The 22323-nt window shown below is 41.1% G+C and overlaps 1 protein-coding gene across 1 annotated transcript in view; it reads left to right on the forward strand.

Moving 5' to 3' along the window:
- TBC1D5 (TBC1 domain family member 5) overlaps nucleotides 1–22323 on the forward strand; it is a 544439-nt gene that overhangs the window by 509321 nt on the left and 12795 nt on the right. The window contains exon 18 of the mRNA XM_042780322.1: nucleotides 6610–6709. Within this exon, the coding sequence (XP_042636256.1) occupies nucleotides 6610–6709 (100 nt within the window). The remainder of the gene's footprint in view (nucleotides 1–6609; nucleotides 6710–22323) is intronic.

Genomic DNA, 22323 nt, shown 5'->3' on the forward strand with positions numbered 1-22323 from the left:
TTCTTGTTATGGCTCTCACTTCTTTAGGGTATATACCTAGTAATGGGATGGCTGAGTCAAATGGTATTTGTATTTCCAACTTTTGAAGGAATCGCCATACTGCTTTCCACAAGGAAACCCCATTTTTTAAAAGGACAAATTTAAAAACCCATTTCTGGAGTCTCGTGAGGACCCCCAATACTGTGGCCTTGTGATACATTTTGGGCCTGGACTAAAATTCACTCCCAGGAGTTGGCTCTCAGCCCAAAAGTAAACAAGATATACACCCAGATCACTCAACCCAAGGTGACGCACCCACATATTTTATGGAGATGCATCCCTTGGAGAAATCAACATGGAGCAGAGGGGCAACATTTGCACAGAGGAAATGTAGGTCAAACAGGAGTACATAACTATGAGGGGCAGGGGTGGTGGTTACCGGGAAGGGAGGGGAGGAGACTGGGTTAGGATTGGGGATGGTAATTGGGGAGTAAAACTAAATGTATACAAAATGTTGAATGTAAAACAAACTCTGCTCTGTAAACCTGCACCTAACCCACAATAAAATAAAATCCTATTTCTTCAGATTATACAATTGAAACAAAAACCATTTCACAAACAATAAAGCAGAACACAGCCTGAATATTTTCAAGGAAAACAATTTCATAAGCAATTTGGATTACGACTCAGTGTTGTAGTTGGTGAATCTCATGAAGAAATCAAAATAAGGATTATTGACCTAAAAGATGCTAGATATTGAGCATAAATAAGAATGTTTGCACAAGAAAGAAATAGAAGTAGTGAGCCTAGTGACCTGGGTTCTCAAACAGCTGTCTAAACATTGCCATATACTTCCAGATAATGTGACTTACAGAAAAATAGACTGTGTTTCATGCAGGAGATAATGAAAGAATCTACCTCATGGATTTGTGAGGATTAAATGAGTTAGTATATGTGACACTTGGGTTGAATGTCTGGCATGTCTTAATCAGCATCTAAGGGTTAGATACCAGCTGGCTTCCTCTCCTAATGGAACTTTCCTCATCCTCTGGTCCTCCCTGCAGGGCTACCAAGTACAGTTGGTCAGGTTGCACATTGTGGTCTGCATACTGCCCTACTTCAAAACCTTCTTATCAGTTTCTTGTCTTGCACTTCAATTTGCTATCTAGTACTTCTGACAGTGACAGACTCCAAAGCCCTAAATAATCTTTCTGGACTAAGCCACATATAGATTTTAAAACCAGAGATCAGTGTTTTCCAACAGTGAATCATAACCCCTGTACGTAAAATCCATTTAATTGTTTTAACCTGATTATCAGTTTAAAAAAAGAAAGAAAGAAAGAAAGAACATTTTTATCAAGGACCTACTCTGTGCCAGACACTACTTTGCATATGCTCTCATTTTGTTCTCCCAGTGAGGGTGAGAAGCCCAAGACATAAAGGACTTGTTCAAGATTATATAGCTAGAAACTGGCAGAAAGAGAATTTGGAACCAAGGTGTGTCTACCACACAATCCCATCCAGTCACACCACACTCTGTCCTGCAAAGGAAGGCAAACATACATGCAAAAGTAAATATTACAAATATGTCTCTTTAATGTCTTATTTACACATAAAAATTACACTAACTGGTTGTTTTCGTGAAACCTCATGGCAATTAGCCAAGCATTTGTTTTTGATTACACGGGACCAATTTAATGAAAACACATGTCTAACGCTGTTAGTTGGGAAGAGTGTGAACAGGAGAAACCAAGATAGACATGCAAAGTCGGCTCCCATAATATTAGAAACTTGGTTTGGGGCTCTTTTTTTAAATCTGTAATTATATAATAAGAGTGAACAGTAAATGACAAGCTACCTTTTGCCTCCAAGTGATTCCATTTCTATTTTTAAAGTCTGAGTGATAGTTGAAGAGTTTAGGAACGCTTTTAAGATTCAGCAAACTCTAGAGGGGTGAAATGCTGGATTTCAAACTTCCAAATAAAAGAGTTTCTTGACCCCTTAACCTTGCTTCAACTAGAACGGTCCTCTTTTATCTCTTATATATTGGGCTTTTGTGTTGTAAGCTTTCCTTTGCAAAAAGTGTTTAAATGAATGAAAGGCCATTTTCTACAGCGTAGATTCCATTCATATCAAGGTTTACTCGGCTTTTCTGTGGCACAGCATGCAAAATGCTCTTTATTTGCTGCGACCAAAGCCACAACAGCAAACTTAGAAAACTGTGTTTTTACTTCCCTACCCAGCAAGTGCCCAGGTCTGCTAGTTTCTCCAGGCTTCCCTATATGTGTGTGCAGGTTGTACACTGCAAAATTTAGAGGGTGCCAGTCTCATCAGTCTTTATTACAAAAATGTTCCTGCTGATCACTAGAAGGCATCTTGAGAAAGAGGCACCTTTTGAACCACACAGTTAGCTCCAGCTGTCCAGGGCCTTCAAGACCATGCCTCTCTTTTCTGAAGTATTGTTGTTGTTATATGCTATCGAGTTGGACCCGACTCATAGCGACCCCTCCTTGGGTTTCCGAGGCAGTATCACTATGGAAGTAGATTGCCCCATCTTCCTTCCGAGCAGTGGCTGGTGATTTTGGACTGCCAGCCTTCTGGTTAGAAGTCAAGTGCCTTAGGCACTACGCTACCAGAGCTCCTCTTTTCCGAAGTATCTCCTCTGAGAGCCTTCTTCTTCACAGCTTTTTATTACTCTTATTATTGATATAAAAATATAGATAATACAACATTTGCCATTTCATCATTTTTCATGTGTACAATAACTGCAGGAAATTAAAGCTCCCAATGATTTTTGCATTTTAAAAGAAGTGGTTGGTAATCTAAATAAAACTAATGTGTAGAGTAAGTGTGGATGTGTATGTCAGGAGACATTTCATTCCTGATGCCCTTTGTTCACTCCATGGTGTCAGTACCCCAGTTGACAGCCACCTGCAAAGAGAAACACAAGCCACAGCAGGGACCCCTTCTTTAAAAAAAAAAAAAATACCAAGCCCTGGCCTAAGTACAGTTCTAGACACATCAATTTGGGCTTTGTGCCTGGAGCAGTGACTTGTTCAGTGGAGGGGATGGGAGAAGGGCACCGTGATTCCCAGAGCAATTTTATTTAATTCCATTATAAGTCTTTTATGTACTGTACCTTATACTCCAGTCATTTTTATCACTTTCTTTCTCCAATTTCCAGATTGTAAGCTCCTTTGGAGCAAAGTCTCTGATTTTTACCTTCTCCAGTGAGTGCTGAACGTAGGCCCAGAATGGATAGAGATTTAGCCAAAGTCACATGACTTGTTAATGGCAGAACCAAGAGTAAAAGTCAAGTTTTCTTATGCCATATATAGATTTAATGTTCTTTCTATTCTGCCACTGTTTTATTTCCCTATTGCTGAGTAAAAAGTCACCCCAAAATTTAGTACCTTAAAACAACAACACTTGTTCCTCACAGTTCTATGGGTCAGGAGTTTGGACAGGACATGGCTGGGTCGTTCCTCTGCTCCATGTTGTGTTTACTGTGGTCACTCACTTGGCTTCAGCTGGCAGTGCGTCATTAGGAAGGTGCAAGGGGTGTAGACTGTACTCTGTGACCCTGCCAGAAGGGGTGACACCAAAATTAGAGTCTGTAAAATTTTTGTGCAGTCTTTCAGCAGAAATTTATTATTTTTTTTATAAAAATATCTCTGTAATTAGTTATAACAGCAAAACCATTTGTTCTGAGTCCAGCTAAGATGTACCAGTATACCTATAAGACTAAAACTCTATGCTAATTTACTTTTTTTTTTTTTTCAACTTTTTATTGTGATTTGGGTGAAATTTTACAAAGTGAATTTCATCTTACATTCACCAGTTCTTACACATTTTGTTTCATGACATTGATTACAATCCCCACTATGTTAACAGCTAATTTACTTTTACTGTGTGTAATACTATGCAATGTAGAGTTGATTTACTCTTTGAAACTCATAGTGTACTCCAGTCAGAGGTGCTGTGATTACCCAATTACAGTAAGGCTTTAAAGCGCATGGTTTCATCTGCATGCACCACAAGCACATGCTGCTGCTTTCGTTGCTGCGAGTGTTGTTATACTTGCTGATTTCATCAATTTTTCTGATGTTTCAGCGACAATTTTGTGGTAATTAGTATTTGTGAACCTACATCAATAACTTTTTTAAGAGTGAAGTAGTAATTAAAGTAAAAGGAAAAAAAGGCTAATAATGTTAATACTGTTGTAATTCAAAGTAGAAAGATTTTACAAAATAACTTCATTGTTAATATTCATATAATCTAAGAAATGTTAACATTTAAGCAATTTACAACTATGTGTGTCACATATTATTCTATGCTTAAAATTTATAATAAACATTACTAAAGGTTCTATAGGAGCTCTGGTAGCATAGTGCCTAAGGTGTTTGACTGCTAACCAGAAGGCTGGCAATTCAAACCCGCCAGCCACTCCTCGGAAGGAAGGTTGGGCAATCTACTTCCGTAATGATACCACCTCGGAAACCCAAGGAGGGGTCACTATGAGTCGGGCTGACTCGATGGCACATAACAACAACAACAAGGATTCTATAGGGAGCTCTGGTAGCATAGTGCCTAAGGCACTTGACTGCTAACCAGAAGGTTGGCAGTTCAAACCCACCAGCTACTCCTCAGAAGGAAGATGAGGCAATCTACTTCCATAGTAATACTGCCTCAGAAACCCAAAGAAGTGTTGCTATGAGTCAGGTCCGACTCGACGGCACATAACAACACAACAACAAGGGTTCTATATGGGCTGGTACAGGAAGAGCTCTGAGGGTGGGGGTAGTGACACCATGAGTTACCACACTGGGTGACACCAAACCTAGTGACACCACTCTCAGCTGGGTTGGGCTGGCAGGTCTAGGAAGGCTTCATTCACATGTCTAGCACCTCTTCTGTGGCCTCTTTCTCTACGTATAGTCTCTCCTCTCTTTCAGTATTCTAGCCAGAACTTTATAGAATGGCAACTATCTTCTTCTATTGAAAGCAGAAGTTGCTATGAGTGTTAAAGTGACCCTCATGCTGGCATGGCTTAACTTCTGCTATATTCTCTGGATCAAGGCAGTCACAAGGGCAGACCACATTAAGGGGGAGGGGAAATAGATTCCACCTCATGATGAGTGGAGCAACATGCATGGGCAGGGAGGGAGGGAATTGATCGTGGCCTTCTTTGGAAATTAACCACAACCATAGTTAACCAATAGACATTCCTGTAATTTCTACAGTGTCCTAATAAAACAGGCACACTGAAGCCTATGCAGAAACAAAGATGAGAAAGGAGAAGAAAAACGCCCTGAACATCTCCCCCCACCTTTTCCATCTTGCTGCTACCTGAAGGGTAAGAAAGGTAGCACCACCTATACGCAAAGATCCCTGTAAATATCTTCCAAGTGGACTTTTCCAGTGGCATCTGGTCCTTATTTGAGTGTCAGAGGAAAAGCCACTGCACTGTGTAGCACATGAAAAGAATGTGGTTAGCACTTATATGATCCTACGGTGGAGTTTTCACAATGATTTTCTCTTTTTAGAGTTGTTGCTACATGGGTTTTCTGTATCAAGCACTTAAATGCATCCTCATAAGGGCTGATTCTCCAGGCAACACTTTAAAAACTTTTCAGGGCTGCATACGTGTGTTATTAAAATGGAATACACCTATAAGTAACCTTTTTAGCAATTACATTTCCAGCTGTAAGCAAAGTATACTCATTCTCTAAGAAAAAGGATACTTTGATAGATTTTTCTTCTTTTCAACCAATGATTTTTATGTGAAAGGACAAGCATTTAAGACTGGAAAATCAGTTTTCCAGGCTAGTCCAGCCCTGGCAATAACCTTTCTTTGTATTCATGCTAAGTTGGTTTAAAATATCCTAAATTATGGGAATTATTCTCTTTCTCTGAGAAAAACTCCCATAATTATCTAAATTTCCTTGGGAATTTTTGTGCATGTAGTATTCTTTCCTTTAAAAAAGATTTTATCCTTTTGTTACAATTACATTGTCTTTTGCCATTTAGACAATTACTCAACGCAGACTACTTTTTCTTGGAAACAAATAAATAAAATGCTGTAGTGTCATATCAAGAGAAGAAATGTATCAACAGCTATTTATGGGCTGCTGGTACAAAACTTTTCCAAATGCTTTGGGAAGTCTCACATTTTAAGAGATTGTTAGAAAATGCTGAGATTTGTCTTATACAAATGGAAATCTCTGCTTTCCCAAATGTGTGAGAGAGAAAATGTAATGTTTTTTGTACCAGCTGCCTGGGAAGTGTACTCCACTGAAATCTCATTTACCCTCCCAATGTTGTGTTGCTTGTGTTTATTGAAGATATTTGATGTACTCTTCTGTACAAGGTTATATATGTAAACACTTGCACATCATACAAAATATCATTCTATTACGGAAAGTCCAGATTTTTTTTAATCCTCCATTTCACCGTTTGTCTATTTTGTTGGTGGTGACGATAATGAGTTTATTTTCATTTGCTGTTTTGTTTTGCCTAAGAATGAAAAGAGATGTGCCTCTTTAAAATAGTTCAGATCATTTGAGGAACTTTGGGGATTTTATTTGAAAATATGTTTTAAATTTCAATTTCTTTACCCATTCATTGCAGGAAGAAGACTTAGAAGCTCAAATCTCCTTCCTTCAAGGACAGCTGAATGACCTGGATGCCATGTGCAAATACTGTGCAAAGGTGATGAACACTCATCTTGGTGAGTAAACTACGTAGGCCCTGGGAAACATGATAGCTGTAACAGGAATAATTATAGTCGTAGCAATGATAGGCCCTGTGTTTTATGAATTATCTCATTTAATCCTCATCACAGTCCTATGACAGAAGTACTGTTACTGTCCACATTGTAAGGATGAGGAAACTGAAGCCCAAAGAGATTAAGAAAATCTCCCAAGACTTTATTACTAGTAAGTAGAATAGACATTCAAAACTCAAACAATCTGACTCTTGATCTCAACTCTCAACTACTGCACTGCCCTTTGTAGATGGCTTTCTGCCTCAGACTGAAATGAAATACTGAGTTCTCAAGACCAATTAAGCCACTTGTTGGTAATCGCTAATGTGTTTATCATTTTGACAGTGCTATTTTTATTTTTTAAATACATATTTTTAACCGTCTTCCCAAAATGTGTATCAAGACCAAATGACCTTTCTTACGTTCTGTTCTCAGAAATGTCCTACTCTGATGTTTAGTTCACTTATGAGTCATACATATGCCACGTTAGCAAGTCTTCAGGCATTATTCTACGTTTGTATAAGAGCGGTATTTTTATTAGAAATGGTCTCTGCTGCATCGTGTATGTATTGCTTCAGTAACCCCATACTGCCTGCAAAAGCTTTTGTCATGCCCATTGTCCTATTTTTCAGCCACTTATGAACATCTTTTCTTTCTCCAGTCTCTAATATCTACCACCTATAGTTTGAAAATATGTTAGGAAAATAAGACAAGTAAACTAATGGAAATGGCCAATGTGAGTGTGGAAAATGGCAATGCCAGACATCGTGAGAAATCAGGATTCAGCCCACCTGTTCTGGTTCCCTAGTGCTGCTCTCACAAGAATATACCACCAGTAGGATGGCTGAACAAACAGGAGTTTATTCTTACAATTTGGAGGCTTTAAGTCCAAGTTCAAAGTGCCAGGCTCTAGGGGCTGGGTGAAAGCCCCTCAGCGTTTGGGGTTCAGCTCTGCCTCCTGCTCCTGGCCCACTGGGGCTAGAGGCTTTTCTTCACTCAGACAGCGGCTGGCTGCTGAGACTGACAAACCCAAGATTGACAAATAAAAAGGCACAGTCCTGATGTTACAAAAACCACATGGCAGGCCATTAAGTCAAGTCCATTGAAAGTCTCAAGGTTGGCAGAGCATGGCAGGCTGCTAAACAGTGACATGGCTACATGTAGGGTCCAAGCATGCCATAAGCTGGAGACCATTCCCAAAGCTGTTTCTTATGTACGGGAAGCAGACCACATACCCAAGGGCAGCTACTCAGCTGCTCACAGTAGATTCTACCATGGAGTTGATTACCAGTCTCATCATGGGGAATACTACATCCGGCTGCCCAGCCACTCAACCAGGCCTAGCCAAGTTGATACACAAACTTAACCACCACACCACCTATGAAGGGAAGCCAAAGAAAACCCACCAAGGCCTTTTCCCACTTCCAGTGCCCAGAGAGCAGCCCATCTCTGGCACCTTCAGTGGAGGTGGACTGTACCTTCACACTCCCTAGCTCCAAGCCTATTAGGTCATGAGTCCATTGCAGGTGGTCAAAAGGGCTGTCATTTTGGTGTAGCCAAAGCATTCTCTAGCTAGTAATAAATGTTCTCTTAAGGATTGAAGAGATATAGATGTAAGTGACTGCCTGCTTGCCAGCATTCAGTGTCTTATAGGCAGCTGGCCCTGTTCTGCCCTCAGTCTTACTTCCACTCTCCCACCACTCCTTCAGGAAAAGGACTCATGAGGAGGAAGCAGCAAGAGAGAAACACTGGTACATGACCAGCAGGGTAGTATCTCTCAGCACAGCAAGAAATGGTACCCCTGTCACATCTAGTTCTACCACCTTTTAAATTCTATTAATACACTACTGCATGATCATTTCTTAAAATTCATATAGAACTAAGTTTAAATGAATAACACATTATCAGGTATCATCACACTTTAAAATTCAGCAAAAGTAATTAACAAGCTTATGTATAGATTTATATGATATAATATATATAACTAGCTCTGGTAGCATAGTGGCTAAGGCACTTGACTGCTAACCAGAAGGCTGGAGGTTCAAACCCACCAGCCACTCCTCGGAGGGAAGATGGGGCAATCTACTTCCGTAATGATACTGCCTCAGAAACCCAAGGAGGGGTCGCTATGGGTCGGGTCCGACTCGATGGCACATAACAACAACAACAACATATACTGTATAATACATTTTAGGGGTTTTTTTAATATATATTTTTTTTTTCTTAATTTGTTTTTCTGACTGCTTGAGTGACCTTTGCATTACTTGATTTTGGCTTTGACCAAAATAAGAGCACAAAGAAGTGACTGCAGGAAAGATTTACTGGCACTCTAAGTAGAAAATCCTGTTAGGAAATTTCCTAATGTCTAATACATATAGAAGCTTTTAAAGCAGCTTTACTTAAGCCTCTGAATTTTCAAACAGCTTTTGCTCTGATTTGGGTCTTTTAGTCGGCACTAAAAGAGTGCCTTCTAATTGCATGGGACAGGAAAACACTTTGATTAAAATGGAAAGAAAAGCTCATACCAGCTGTGAGTTTTCAACCAACCACAAAACTAGATGTGTTTTTGTGGGTATGTTTCACTTTCAGTCAGAATCCCTTCACCTAGCTGTCAACTTTGTTTCCCCATATAAGTAGCATGGCTGCAGTTTATAAGTGAGGTCAAGGGATGCAGCAAAGAACTCCCAGCCCCAGGGCCACATATGCATTTCAGTGCATCTGCAGATTATAATAGTGCATGAGGAAAGGGTGCCAACAACAGTGTTATAGGCAATGTTGACTCTAAGCAAAGATTTGAAGAAAGTGCACAGAAAGATTAATTAAAGTGAAGCTCTCAATTTGCTTTTTGACTTATGCTTCCTTAAGAAACATTTTTCCTATCATAGTGGTTTTCCATGTGATGTTTTCTGTTTTTCCAATTATTAGAGTAGTACAAAATTGGAACAGCTGAAATACCCATTATTAAAGGATTGATTACAATATAGAAATTGTCTTGATTTTCTACTGCTGCTATAACAGAAATACCACAAGTAGATGGCTTCAACAGACAGGAATTTATTCTCTTACAGTTTAGGAGGCTAGAAGTCCAAATTCAGAGTTCCGGCTCTAGGGGCTGGGTGGAGGCCCCTCAGCCGTGGGCTTCAGTTCTGCCTCCTGTTACAGGCCCACTAGAGCTGGAGGCTTTTTCTGACTCATGCAGCTGCTGGCTGCAGAGGCTGATCAACCCAAGATCGACAGGTAAAATGGCAAAATCTCAAGATTGGCAAGCAACACAGCAGATGACTAGTTCAAGTCCAGGAACAATCCCAAGATTGGTAAGCAATACATACAGTAGGCCAAGACTCGGCCACATTCAGGGACCAGATGTGCCAAAAGCTAGAGACCTTCCTCAAACCTTCTCCATATACCGGGAGCAGGCCACACCAAAAGGCAACTACTTAGCTGGTCACAACAGATTCCACCATGGAGATGATTACAATCTCATCATGGGGAATAACTACATCCAGCTACCAAATACTCAGAACCACAGCCCAGCCAAGTTGACACACAATCTTAACTACCACAGTTGTGCGATCTTTATAAAGATTAAAGGTATTGTTTGATTACCTAGTGCTGCTTTTAAGAGCACTGGTGATGTAGTGCCTAAGGCGTTTGATGCTAACCAGAAGGCTGGTGGTTCAAACCCACCAGCCACTCCTCAGAAGGAAGTTTGGGCAATCTACTTCAGTAGTGATACTGCCTCGGAAACCCAAGGAGGGGTTGCTATGAGTTGAATCCGACTTGATGGCAGTGAGTTGAGTTGAGTGCTGCTCTTACAGAAGATACCACAAATGGGATGGCTTAACAAATAAGAGTTTATTCTCTTACAGTTTTGGAGTCTAGAAGTCTGTTCAAAGTGCCAGGCTCTAGCAGCTGCGTGAAAGCCCCTCAACCTAGGGCTTCAGCTCTGCCTCTTACTCCCAGCCCACTGAAGCTGGAGGCTTTTCTTCATGCAGGCAGCTGCTGGCTGCTGAGGCTGTTAAGCCCAAGGTTGACAAATAAAATGAAAAGTCCCAATAGTACCAAACCATATGGCAGGCCATTGATTCAAGTCCTGAAAAAATCCCGAAATTGTCAGGGCAACATAGCAGACTGCTGAACAACAATTTGGCTATATGCAGGGTTCAAGAGTGCCATAAGCTAGAGACCTTCTTCAAAGCTGTTTCTTATACACTGGAAGCAGACCACATCCCTAATGCAGCTACTCAGGTGTTCCAATAGATTCCACCATAGAGTTAATTACCAATCTCACCATGGCGAATAACTATATCCAACTGACCAGCCAGTCAACCAGATCCAGCCAAGTTGACATACAACCTTAACTACTACAGGTATTAACACAGGGAGACATTCTTGGTATATACAATAATAATATATTAAGTGGACACAGCAGGCAGCAAAACAATATGTATTTGATGTGTAAATAAACATTAACAGGGGTTGCCTGGATAAAAGGAAGATAGCAGAGATACTTTGGAAGGGACTTAAATATCTATGCTTGAAAAATCCAAAACAGTGTCTGAAAACCTGTGCCTGGCTTGAGTGTACGTAACTAGCACCGTGGGGTCAATCTGGAAACTCCAGGCATGAGTCAGCTGTGAGGGTGGTGGGGGTGGTGTCTGTGAAAGAGACAGCCTTTTGAGGATCAAACAGACCCAGGGTTGAACCTATGCTCTGTCATTTCCTACCTCTACTGCTTGTGAATGTGTCCTCATGTATAAAATGAAGATAAAAATATCTACCTTGCCAATTTGTTGCCAAAGTAATATATTTTAAAAGCCAAGCACAGGGCCTGGCTCAAAGTGGGTATTCAACAGATACCATCTCCTCTTTCCCCTTCTCCCTTACCCTTTCATATCCCCTGCCCCCCTCCCATGTTGGGAAGAACTGAAACACTCATGCCGCCCTAAACCTGAGCAGTGTGACTTAGTAGTTGAAGAGCTGGGATCAGGACCACGTTTCCCAGCATTCAACAGAATATCCAATTATGTAAAAAGATGCTGGAATTTTTGGATATGCTAGTCCTAAGATTAGTGGGATCTCTGGTAGCATAGCACCTAAGGCACTTGACTGCTAACCAGAAGGCTGGTGATTCAAACCCACCAGCCACTCCTCAGAAGGAAGGTTGGGCAATCTACTTCTGTAGTGATAGCACCTTGGAAACCCAAGGAGGGGTCACTATGAGTTGGATCTGACTTGACAGCAGTGCATTTGGTTTTTTGGGTTTTTTTTTTTTAGTCCTAAGCTTAGATAATATGTGTGAGCTCTTTGAAAGACAATAGCTGTATCAGAATGCACTGCTGTGTCTCTGAGCCTCCAGAATGCACGGCCCACAAGCTGCTTACTGAGCCAGCTGTGAAAACAGAATGGAAACCTATTCTAGGAGTTATTTCTCTGTACCTTTTACTAATATTCATTATTTTCACTAAATTCTATTTGTTTCTAAAGTACTCCAAATCATTCTACATTTACTTCAAACATACAATAAGAGCTTAAAGCATCAAGTACATGTAAAAGCTATTTTTATAAGTAATAACAGAACAAATACAGAGAAAAGCCTCTGTTAAAAATTATACAAAGGCATTTGTTCAGATGACCCATTAATTACAGAGGTAATAAAAGAAAATTCCCTTGTGGTTGTGGAACCTAAAACTTGAAAGGATATGCATTTTGTCACAACTCTGGCAAAATTCTGTTTTTATAACTTGCACATAATTGAACTATTTGAGTCAAAGATTTAGAGGTAGGGATTAAAAATGCATGTTTTATTGAATCTAAACTTTTGCTGTCAGTTTCATAAGACTTCTAATACGTGTTCATTTTTCCATTGCTATAGTTACTCCCCTGCCTGTCATCCTAACAGTTAAGTTGAAAACCATTGACAGTATTAAACCTCCATGGCTGAGCTCAGGTTATTTTTAGATTTGTGGTACTTCACAGTAATTGCAAGTGGGTGAGTAGCCTGCATTTGCCTGTTCCGTGAGCAGCTGGGCTGAGGTGCCAGCTGTTTACAGGGAGCATGAGCTACTCACCCTGCTGGGTTCTGATGCCCACAGCCCCTGCTCTGAGTGGAGTCATTTCCATTAATCTGGTCGGTGTTTACACACTCTGGTTTCCAGCAACTACCTTTGCATTGGTGGCTCATGCAAACAATGGGAGGGTTCACTGCAATGAATTAAGGAAAAGTGTGCTTCCCAGGCTTTTGTTGGGAATTTTATAGCTCACAAGATCTTACAATGTTAAATATGTGAAGGCTCTAAAAGCCATCTCATCCTGTTCCCTATTTCACAGATGAGGCAAAGGCCCTGACAAGTTGAGTGGCACACAGCTAGCTCACAAGAGTCCAGCCCCAAATCCAGTCTTGGCTTCTTTGTCTCTGATGCTTCTAGTGAGGCCACACTTGAATCAGATGTTGGATTTCAGGTCTTCTGGTATATTACTGCACACATCATTACTGAGTTTGTACTTCTCATAATATTTATGCAAGAATGAGTTGAAAGAGGAGGCCAGTTTTGAAAATTGGTTTATCGGCCTCTGCAAGAAATTTATAAATCTATTTCCTGATAAAACAACTTTCATAGATGTCTTTAGAAATGTTTAAGAAGGTAATTGACTACTGACATTTGAAAAAGTGGGAAAGAAAATGTGATCACTAGACAGCTTTCTCTTTGTCAACTACATTGTTGTCAAACCTTCTAGTACTTCTTTTAAGAATTTTAAGTACTGTGTTTAATTGTGGTTAGCAGAATCCACTTACTTTTTGCACATGTTATCAGGAGGGACCAGTCCCTGGAGAAGGACATCATGTTTGGTAAAGCAGAGGGTCAGCGAAAAAGAGGAAGGCCCTCAACAAGATGGATGGACACAGTGGCTGCAACGATGGGCTCAAACATACCGACAGTTGTGAGCATGGCGTAGACCGGGGGGTGTTTTGTTCTACTGTACATAAGGTTGCTATGAGTCCAAATCAACTCCACAGCACCTAACAACAGAGTCCTCTTTGGAAGGAAAAGATACACTTTACCTGTGGATCTTATTAAAAATTCAGGTGCTAAATGAATAGGTCCCATGTGGAGCCTGAAATGTGAAGTGTTTCCACAAAACTACCAAGTAAGTTGATGTTCCTGGTTCCTGGTAGACTTCCAGCATCCAGAAGTAAGGGAACCTGATGTTATTTGGGCATGACCCAGTTAATGTACTCATAACCTTCATTTTATCTATTTATTTATTTTAATCATTGATTTTATTGCTTTTGTTGAGAATATATACACAGCAAAAAATATACCACCTCAACAATTTCTACATGTGCAACTCAGTACACTGATTCCATTCTTGGAGTAGTGCAATCATTCCCACTTTCCTTTTCTGAGTTGTTCCATTAACATAAACTCACTGCCCCCTAAAGTTCCTCTCTAATCTTTTGAGTTGCTGTTGCCAATTTGATCCGTATTACAAAAAAAAAAAAAAAAACTCCACTCTCATCAAGTCAATTCCAACTCCTGGCGACCCCCATTGGGTTTCCAAGGCTGTAAATCTTTACGGAAGTAGATTGCCTGATCTTCCTCCCACAGAGAAGCTGGTCAGTTTGAACCACTGACCTTCTGGTTAGAATCCAAATGCCTTACCCACTGTGCTACCAGAACTCCTTTGATCCCATATAGATAGATCTTAAAAGAGCATAATGCTCAAAGCAGACACTTTTTATTAAGCTAAACTTACAATTAAGTTTGGTTTTAAGAAGACTTCAGGGGATATTTTTGGTTTAAGATTTAAAGATTATCTCAAGACAATAGTTTTGGAGGTTCTTCTAGCCTCTATGGCTTCAGAAAATCTGGATTCTATGATAATTTGAAATTCTGTTCTACATTTTCCCCCTTTTGATCAGAATTATTCTGTAGAATCTTTGATCAAAATGTTCAGTCATGGTAGCTGGACACCATCTAGTTCTGGTCTCATGGCAATGGAGACAGTTGTTCATGGAAGCAATTAGCCGCACCTTCCATTTCCTCCTCCTATTCCTGACTCTGTTGTTCCAGGTGCATAGAGACCAGTTGTTGTTGCTGTGTCTTGCCATAACCTTCATTTTAAATGAGTTACTGAGGTGGAAAGAATGCCATACTTAAGGCATGTATGCATCTAAGTTCTCCACCTCCCCTGGTATCTTGATCTAGCCTGGAGTCCTTTGAAATTCAGAAGTTCTTGCTTCAGGCTGTCTGAACTTGCTCTATTTTAGTTGATCTCTTTCCCTCTAGTTTTATTATCAGAAAACATGGTGAGCATGTTCATTGTACCAACTCTATACCTGTGTAGAAAAACTTAGCAACAACACACTAGTTTATTCCTTCCCAGCCTGTTTTTGTTGTTGTTATGTGCTGTCGAGTTGGACCCAACTCACAGCGACCCCTTCATGGGTTTCTGAGGCAGTATCACTATGGCAATAAATTGCCCCATCTTCCTTCCAAGGAGTGGCTGATGGGTTTGAACTGCCAGCCTTCTGGTTAGCAGTCAAGTACCTTAGGCACTATGCCTCCCTTCCCAGCCTAAGCTACCACAAGTCTGATCACAGGCCTCAGTGCAGACTTTTCATCTTTCATCATTTCTGGCTCACTCATTTTCTCATGTGCTTTTCCAAATTGAGTAAGTTTCTCTCTCACTTTTTTTTTCATGTAATACCAACCTTGTTCATCATTATTCAATGTACTGTGGGTTCAAAGTGTTTCAAATATGAATCTCCCTCTTTTTAACCTCTAAACATGGATATTAGAGGCTTTTCTGAAGAGTTACACCAGTGACATTTTAGCAGCCCCAATCAAGTATAGAACTTCGAGTAGGACAGACTTGATAGCTAGGAGTAATCTCCCCCCAACAATCCTTTAAGGTAAATATTATTACCCCACTTTATCACTAAGTTTAGTGGCACACAGGATCCAACTTTTGAATGATATCCTTATCCTTCTAATTAGTAAGGGAGAGAATACTCTGGGAGGTGGAAATCTTGTTAGATTTAAGATTTAAATAAAACTTTTATTTAAAATTAAATAGTTCTAAGAATCAGTTCTAAGTATTCCAGTCATATTTGGGAGCTTTGGTCTGAGACTGTTGCTCCCTAGAGCCCCCTGTGTAAGGCCAAAATACAGCAAACTCACCAGCCTTCCCAGGTTTCCTTCATGGTGCCATTCATTGTAGAGCATTTAACATAATGGCAGGATGAAGCCATTCTATTTGTCACATATGATAAAACCAATTGCCATGGAGTGAATTCCAATTCATGATGACCCCTGGGTGTCAGAGTAGAACTGTGCTCCACAGCGTTTTCAGTGGTTGATTTTTTCCAAAGTAGATCATCCGGCCTTTCTTCTGAGGTGCCTTGGGTAGACTCACACCTCTAGTCTTTTGTTAGTAGCCAAGTGCATTAACCATTTGCAACCACCCAACTATATTTCACATCTGATACTAACTACTGTTATTTGAGGACCATTATTTGTGTCAGATTCACCACAAAGCATTTCACAAACAGTATTTGTAATTTCTCCACCAACTCCACAGTTGCAAAGGGTTTTATCCATAGTGTGTAATAGAGAAAATTATAACTCAGGAGTATTCATGTGCTCAGCTGGGGGCTGCACATCTAGGAAATAACAAACCAGACAGAATTCAGATCCAGCTCTGTCTGACCGTACAGCATATTCTCATTCCTCCATACCAAGCTGCCTGTCCATGTCTTCCATTCCTGGTAAGGCAAAAGACCCCAACTCTGTGGAAACTGGCTTGCTGCTACTTGGTTGAAAGTGCAGAGATCTTGTAGCCACCCAAGCATCTCACGCTAAGCACACATGCATGTGAGTAAAGCAAAGTGAAGCCCAAGATACAAAGGCTGATTTCAATGCCTCAGCCTCTTTAGATCCTGGCCACAGAATGGTACTTAGCTCACACGAGATCCTAATGTCAGCAGAATATTTATGGCCTGAGAGTCACAAACAGAGCTCTATCTTAAACCCAGCTGGTTCTGATTTGACTAAATGATGTAATTTTGGAACACTCTTAGCCAAACAGTTCTCCTGCCTCCTAGCTCCCAAACTCCAGGATATGTCAATATCAGTAAGGCCCTAGCTATGTTTCTGATTTTATTTTTTGAAGAATATATTCCAGTAAAGACGTCTTACTATCCTTTTATGTTTAAGTTTAAAAATAGATGTATAAAGTCTCCTTCTCAGGTTGACTCTAAGGTAGCAGCCATGAATGACATGATAGATTTTACTGTGAGGAGTCACACTTCCATGACACTCTCTGGCTGGCAGTGGCGAATTGAAATTAAAAAAAAAAAAAAAGTCGCTGTCAAATTGATTCTGACTCCTAGCGACCCTATCTATAAGACAGAGTAGAACTGTACCATGGGGTTTCCAAGGCTGTAATCTTTATGGAAACAGCCTGCCACGTCTTTTCTCCTGCTGAGCTGCTGGTGAGTATTAACTGCCAACCTTCCAGTTAGCAACCAAGCATTTTAACCACTGTACCACCAGGGTAGCAAATACCAGGGGAATAATATGCCAAATGGTGGAGATCAGAGAAAACTTGGAACTCTATGCCAAGCACGCTCACTTTACTTAAGAGGAGTATTTATTGGCCTGAAGTGTGATAGACATTTTTGCCTGGTGTTACTTACCCTTGGATTTTCCTAAGTCATGCTCCTTCTCCCAGTGCTAAATGTAGAATCTTCATTTTGTCAGCTACATCCAAAATAGGACCCTTGGTTATATATTCTGTGTGATCTCTTTTTCACTTTTTAAGAAAATACTGAATGTGAAGTACGTGACCCAATGCTTGGCACTTAATAGGCTATCAGTGAGTGTGACTTCCCTTCACCGGCCCCTTCCACTTCTCAATCCAGGATCTGGGTAATTATTTCAGTATCCCTTAATTCTCCGTCTGAGAAATATCTCACCTACATCTGTCTATTCCTCAGAAGATAAAAATCAGCCCTAATGCTGGCAGGAAAGTCCTTGTGTCACATAGGTTCCTCAGCCAGATTTACTAAGTATCTGCTCTCTGGCATAAAAACAGGTTCTAGGAGAAGTAGATTGGGCTGGAGGGAGGTGGGGAGGTGGTAATCTAAAGGATAAGGCATAATCCTGAGCTCAGTATATATGGAAGAGGTGAATAAAACATTATAGAGACAGAGAGAAAATGAATAGACCTCATCAGAAATACTTAGGGTGCCACATTGTTTCACGTGAAGCAAACCAAGGTCTCAGAAACACTGGCAGAGAGAGGTGGGGTTCTAAAGTGCTGGGGACATAGCGAGCAGGGACCACATTTGGAACCAGAAAACCTTGAGTTCAGGATTCGCCACTTAGGACTAACATTCTTTTAGTCTCTGAGCTTTACCTGTGAATTATACTTGTAAGAGTAAGAGATGCACCATGAGAAAGCTGGGTTGCTATCAGAGGGGAGGCTGCTCGTAGGAAGCTGATGCTTGGACACAGTGGACTTTGAAGAAAAGGGGGAACATAGTCTTACAGAGAGGGTGGGAGGGCCTTTTGGAAGTGAGAATAGTATTTTCAAGGACCATAGAGATAAAACTCCATGTATCAGAGAATGGATAATGAATTTGATAGCCTTCATTCTTCCCCCAAACCTGCCTTCTCCCTGGATCTGGGCAGCTGTGGCATACAATCTGTGAGCAGAGATCCCCTTCCCAATGTCCAGCCCAAGCCAGTAGTGACAAATGACAGGTCTGCCCCCTCCTTGACTAATGGACACCCCTGTCAGCCACTGGGGCTCCAGGCTTCAACTCCCTGTCCCAGATGCAACCTCTCTATTTTGTAATAGCCTGTATGTTTCCTCTTTGGAGTCTGAGACCATCCCTTATATGGAATTGCCAGAAATTGGGGTAACTAAAATTCTATCAAAGATTAAAGAACCCCAGGAAATAGAGCCCACTTTTATGAGTATGGTACCAGAGAAGGAAGTAAATATATCAAACAATAACAGCAGTAGTGAGGCAGTAAGCTAGAAGTAGAGTGTGGTGACGATCTTATCTAATCCCCCAGTACCTCCACTGCATCAATGGAATCCCAGCTGTCAGATGCCAGTACCAGTCCTCCGGAAAGCTCTTTGGCAGAAGTGGTCATGCACTCTATTCTGGGGTGACTTCATGTCACTAACTGACTTCACTTCCCCTGCTGAGTAAAGAGCACTGGACTCTCCAGGTGATCGAGTCAGAACCAAGACCCCGTCCTGTGCCTGTTTTTATCTCCACTCGTTCATCAGTGCCATGTATATAATTCCAGAAGGGCTCAGGAATCTAAAAGATCTGGCATCTAATCCTAGCTCTACCCCCTTTCCAGCTCTGAGACCTCAGATCTGGGCCTGGCTTCCTTTTCTGTAATGGGAGGCTAACAGTGCTCCTCTTAAAGAGCTCCTGGTAGGGAAAGGAGGTAAGGTGCCCACGTAGAAGTGAAAGCGACCAGGTGCTGAGCTTCTCCACTGGGCCAGGTGCTGGCTCAGCACTTAACCTGTTTGCGTCTTTTATCCCTCACAGGACTCCTATGAGGAAGGTACTAAGATCAGCCCACAGGGACAAGTTACATAACTTGCTCACTTCCACCTTCATTATAGATAAGTGTTAGTTCTGCTTTTGTACCCCCTCTTTATCCCTTTCATACTGAAGGTGGGCTTCTGTTACCTTTTGCACCAGCCATCTAAAACATTTAGATGAAAACACTTTGATTCCAGCGTTGAAGAAAATAAGGTTTTTAAGAAATTGAAAAAAGTCATTTGTGTGCTGTGTTCATTCCCTTTAAAGTTAGAGATCTATTTTTGTGGCATTGACATTTCATTCAAAATAGTGGAATCACCCTGGGATTGTTATGTCGATGTGATTTGTGTGTGTGATTTCCACAGAAGTAGTTAGTTTTGTGAGGTTTTTCTCTTTCATTTCAGTGTTCCATCATGTATAATATATAATACTTCAGTGTGAGGTGATTATGAGAAGTATAATCTTCCTTCTGCACAGAAACAAAACCAGAATGCCTGTGGGTCATAATTTACCCTGCCTCTTGCCATGAAGGGAAATATGCATTATGCTGGAAATTCAAATATTTCACATTTTTGCCTTTAGGATTTTGAGGCATGATTTTAAGACATCATTATGTTTTTCAATTTTTATATATAGATGCAACTTACTGAAAGCAGTAGATTTGTTACTGAATGGTTATGTTACTAGGATGTTCTTTAATGCTCCTTAGAATAAATATATCATGGAATTGGAGGGAATGGATCTGCATGATGATTCAGTACTTTTTAGTAAAATGAAAAATTTTATACTTAATAGCCTTAATAACTGAATAGCCCCTGAGGGTCCCTTTTGTTTAATTTGGATTTCTATACCTTGGATTTCTTAAAGTGAGGCTAGCTTAATTGATTACATACTCAACCCAAACCCACTGTCAGCAAGTCCATTCCGACTCACAGTGACTCCCATAGGGTTTCCAAGGCTGCAAATCTTGACTGAAGTAGACTGCCTCATCTTTCTTCTTTGAAGAGACTGGTAGATTTGAACTCCTAACCTTTCGGTTAACAGCCAAATGCCTCAATTGATTAAATTGTTGTTGTTGTTGTTATGTGCCGTCGAGTCAGCCCTGACTCATAGCGACCCCTCCTTGGGTTTCCCAGGCAGTATCACTACAGAAGTAGGATTGCCCAACCGCCAGCCATCTGGTGAGCAGTCAAGTGCCTTAGCCACTATGCTACCAGAGCTCCTAATTGATTAAATAGCAGAGGCTTATTCTTAAAATTGGACATATTATGTATATGTGGGTTTTCAGGAGAGAAGGTTCTGGTTTTCATCAAATCCTAAAAGGTGATCCCTGACTCCCTCGAAAAAAAAGCTAAAGAATAGCTTGGTGAAGGTGGGTGGCTGCTGCTGCTGCTGCTGCCGCCACCGCCCCAGGTCTAGGGTTTCTTCTTGCTGAGCACGCCAACTCTTGACTGGCCGCCACACTGCACACCCCACCTATGTAATCATATTCTGCATTCAGTTGAGGATAGGTAGGGCTGCCTCGGTCCCCTTTCAGGGGAGGAACTGGATAATTTTCACCCTGTGTAATACAGAATTTGCTGCTAATAAGATAAGCCCAGAAAACAATGGAATAAACAAACCAGGGGTTATTTTTCTTCTCTCAAAAAGCCCAGAGGTAGGCAGTCTATGTGGGGACAGCAGCCCCATGCTGTGTTCAGTGCCCCAAGATCCTTCTGGCTTCTGCCTCACAATCTACAGGCTATGACCTTATCCATATGCCCACAGGATGGCTCATGGAATGCCTGCCAGCCTTTTAGGCAGGAACAGGGGAAGAGCACAGGTCTACAAGGCACATTCTGAGTCAGTCCTCTTTAGAGCTTTCCCAGAAGCTCCATCCAGGGCCTCATACAACTCACTGGCCAGAGCTGTGTCACATGACCAACCTCAGCTGCAAGGGAAGCTGTGCACTGTGCTGCCCTGAATGAAGTCAGGCGTGGAGGGTGGACCTGAAGTAGCCCACTAGCAGCTCTGCCATCTCTTTAGACCTAAGAGATAGAGCGGGAGTAAGATCTAGACTTGTTGGCTGCTCACACCATCATCAAGAGAGAGCACTGGGGACAAAGTGGCTTTTAGAACATGGAGCATTATTCCCATTTAGGCTTCTAATGAAAGACAAGAGAAGATGATTCTGTCTTGTCTTCCCAAGATACCCATCTTTTTTGCCTTCACCACCACTCCCCTTCTCAACCTCCTTGCAAGCATCACCACCACCACTTTTGAGTATATATGTATTTGTTAAAAAGCAAAGTCGTCACTGATGACTAAGGTACACTTGACCTGAGCCACAATATTTTCAGTCATTTTTTATGCATGTGAAAGCTGAACAACAAAAACAGAAGGCTGAAGAAGAATTGACACATTCGAATTATGGTGTTATTGAAGAATATTGAATATACCATGGACTGCTGGAAAAACAAACAAATCTGTCATGGAGGAAGTATAGCCAAAATGTTTCTTAGAAGCAAAGATGCTGGGGCTTCATCTTGATTACCTTAGACACATCATCAGGAGTGATCAGTTCCTGAAGAAGACGTCATGCTTGGTAAAGTGGAGGTGCAGTGAAAAAGAAGGACTCTCTCAAAGAGATGGATTAATAGTGGCTTCAGCAATGGGCTCAAACACAGCAATGATTGTGAGGGTGGTACAGGACCAGGCAGTGTTTCATTCTGTTATATATAAGATCACTATGAGTTGGAGCTCAATGTCACCTAATAATAACACAGCAAAATAGGCCATCCAAGAGAGGACATCCAGAACTTTTTAGGCATAGGATTTTCAGGCAGCATGGCCAGTATGATTTTATAAGATTTCATATAACCAAAAAAAAAAAAACCAAACTCACTGCCATTGAGTTGGATCCAACTCATAGCAACCCCTCCTTGGGTTTCCAAGGCAGTATCACTACAGAAGTAGATTGCCCAACCTTCCTTCTGAGGAGTGGGAAGTAGAGTGTGGTGAC

The sequence above is a fragment of the Orycteropus afer genome, unplaced genomic scaffold (genome assembly GCF_000298275.1).
Source record: "Orycteropus afer afer isolate SDZICR_OR568_19922 unplaced genomic scaffold, OryAfe1.0 scaffold00003, whole genome shotgun sequence".
Taxonomy (NCBI): Eukaryota; Metazoa; Chordata; class Mammalia; order Tubulidentata; family Orycteropodidae; genus Orycteropus; species Orycteropus afer.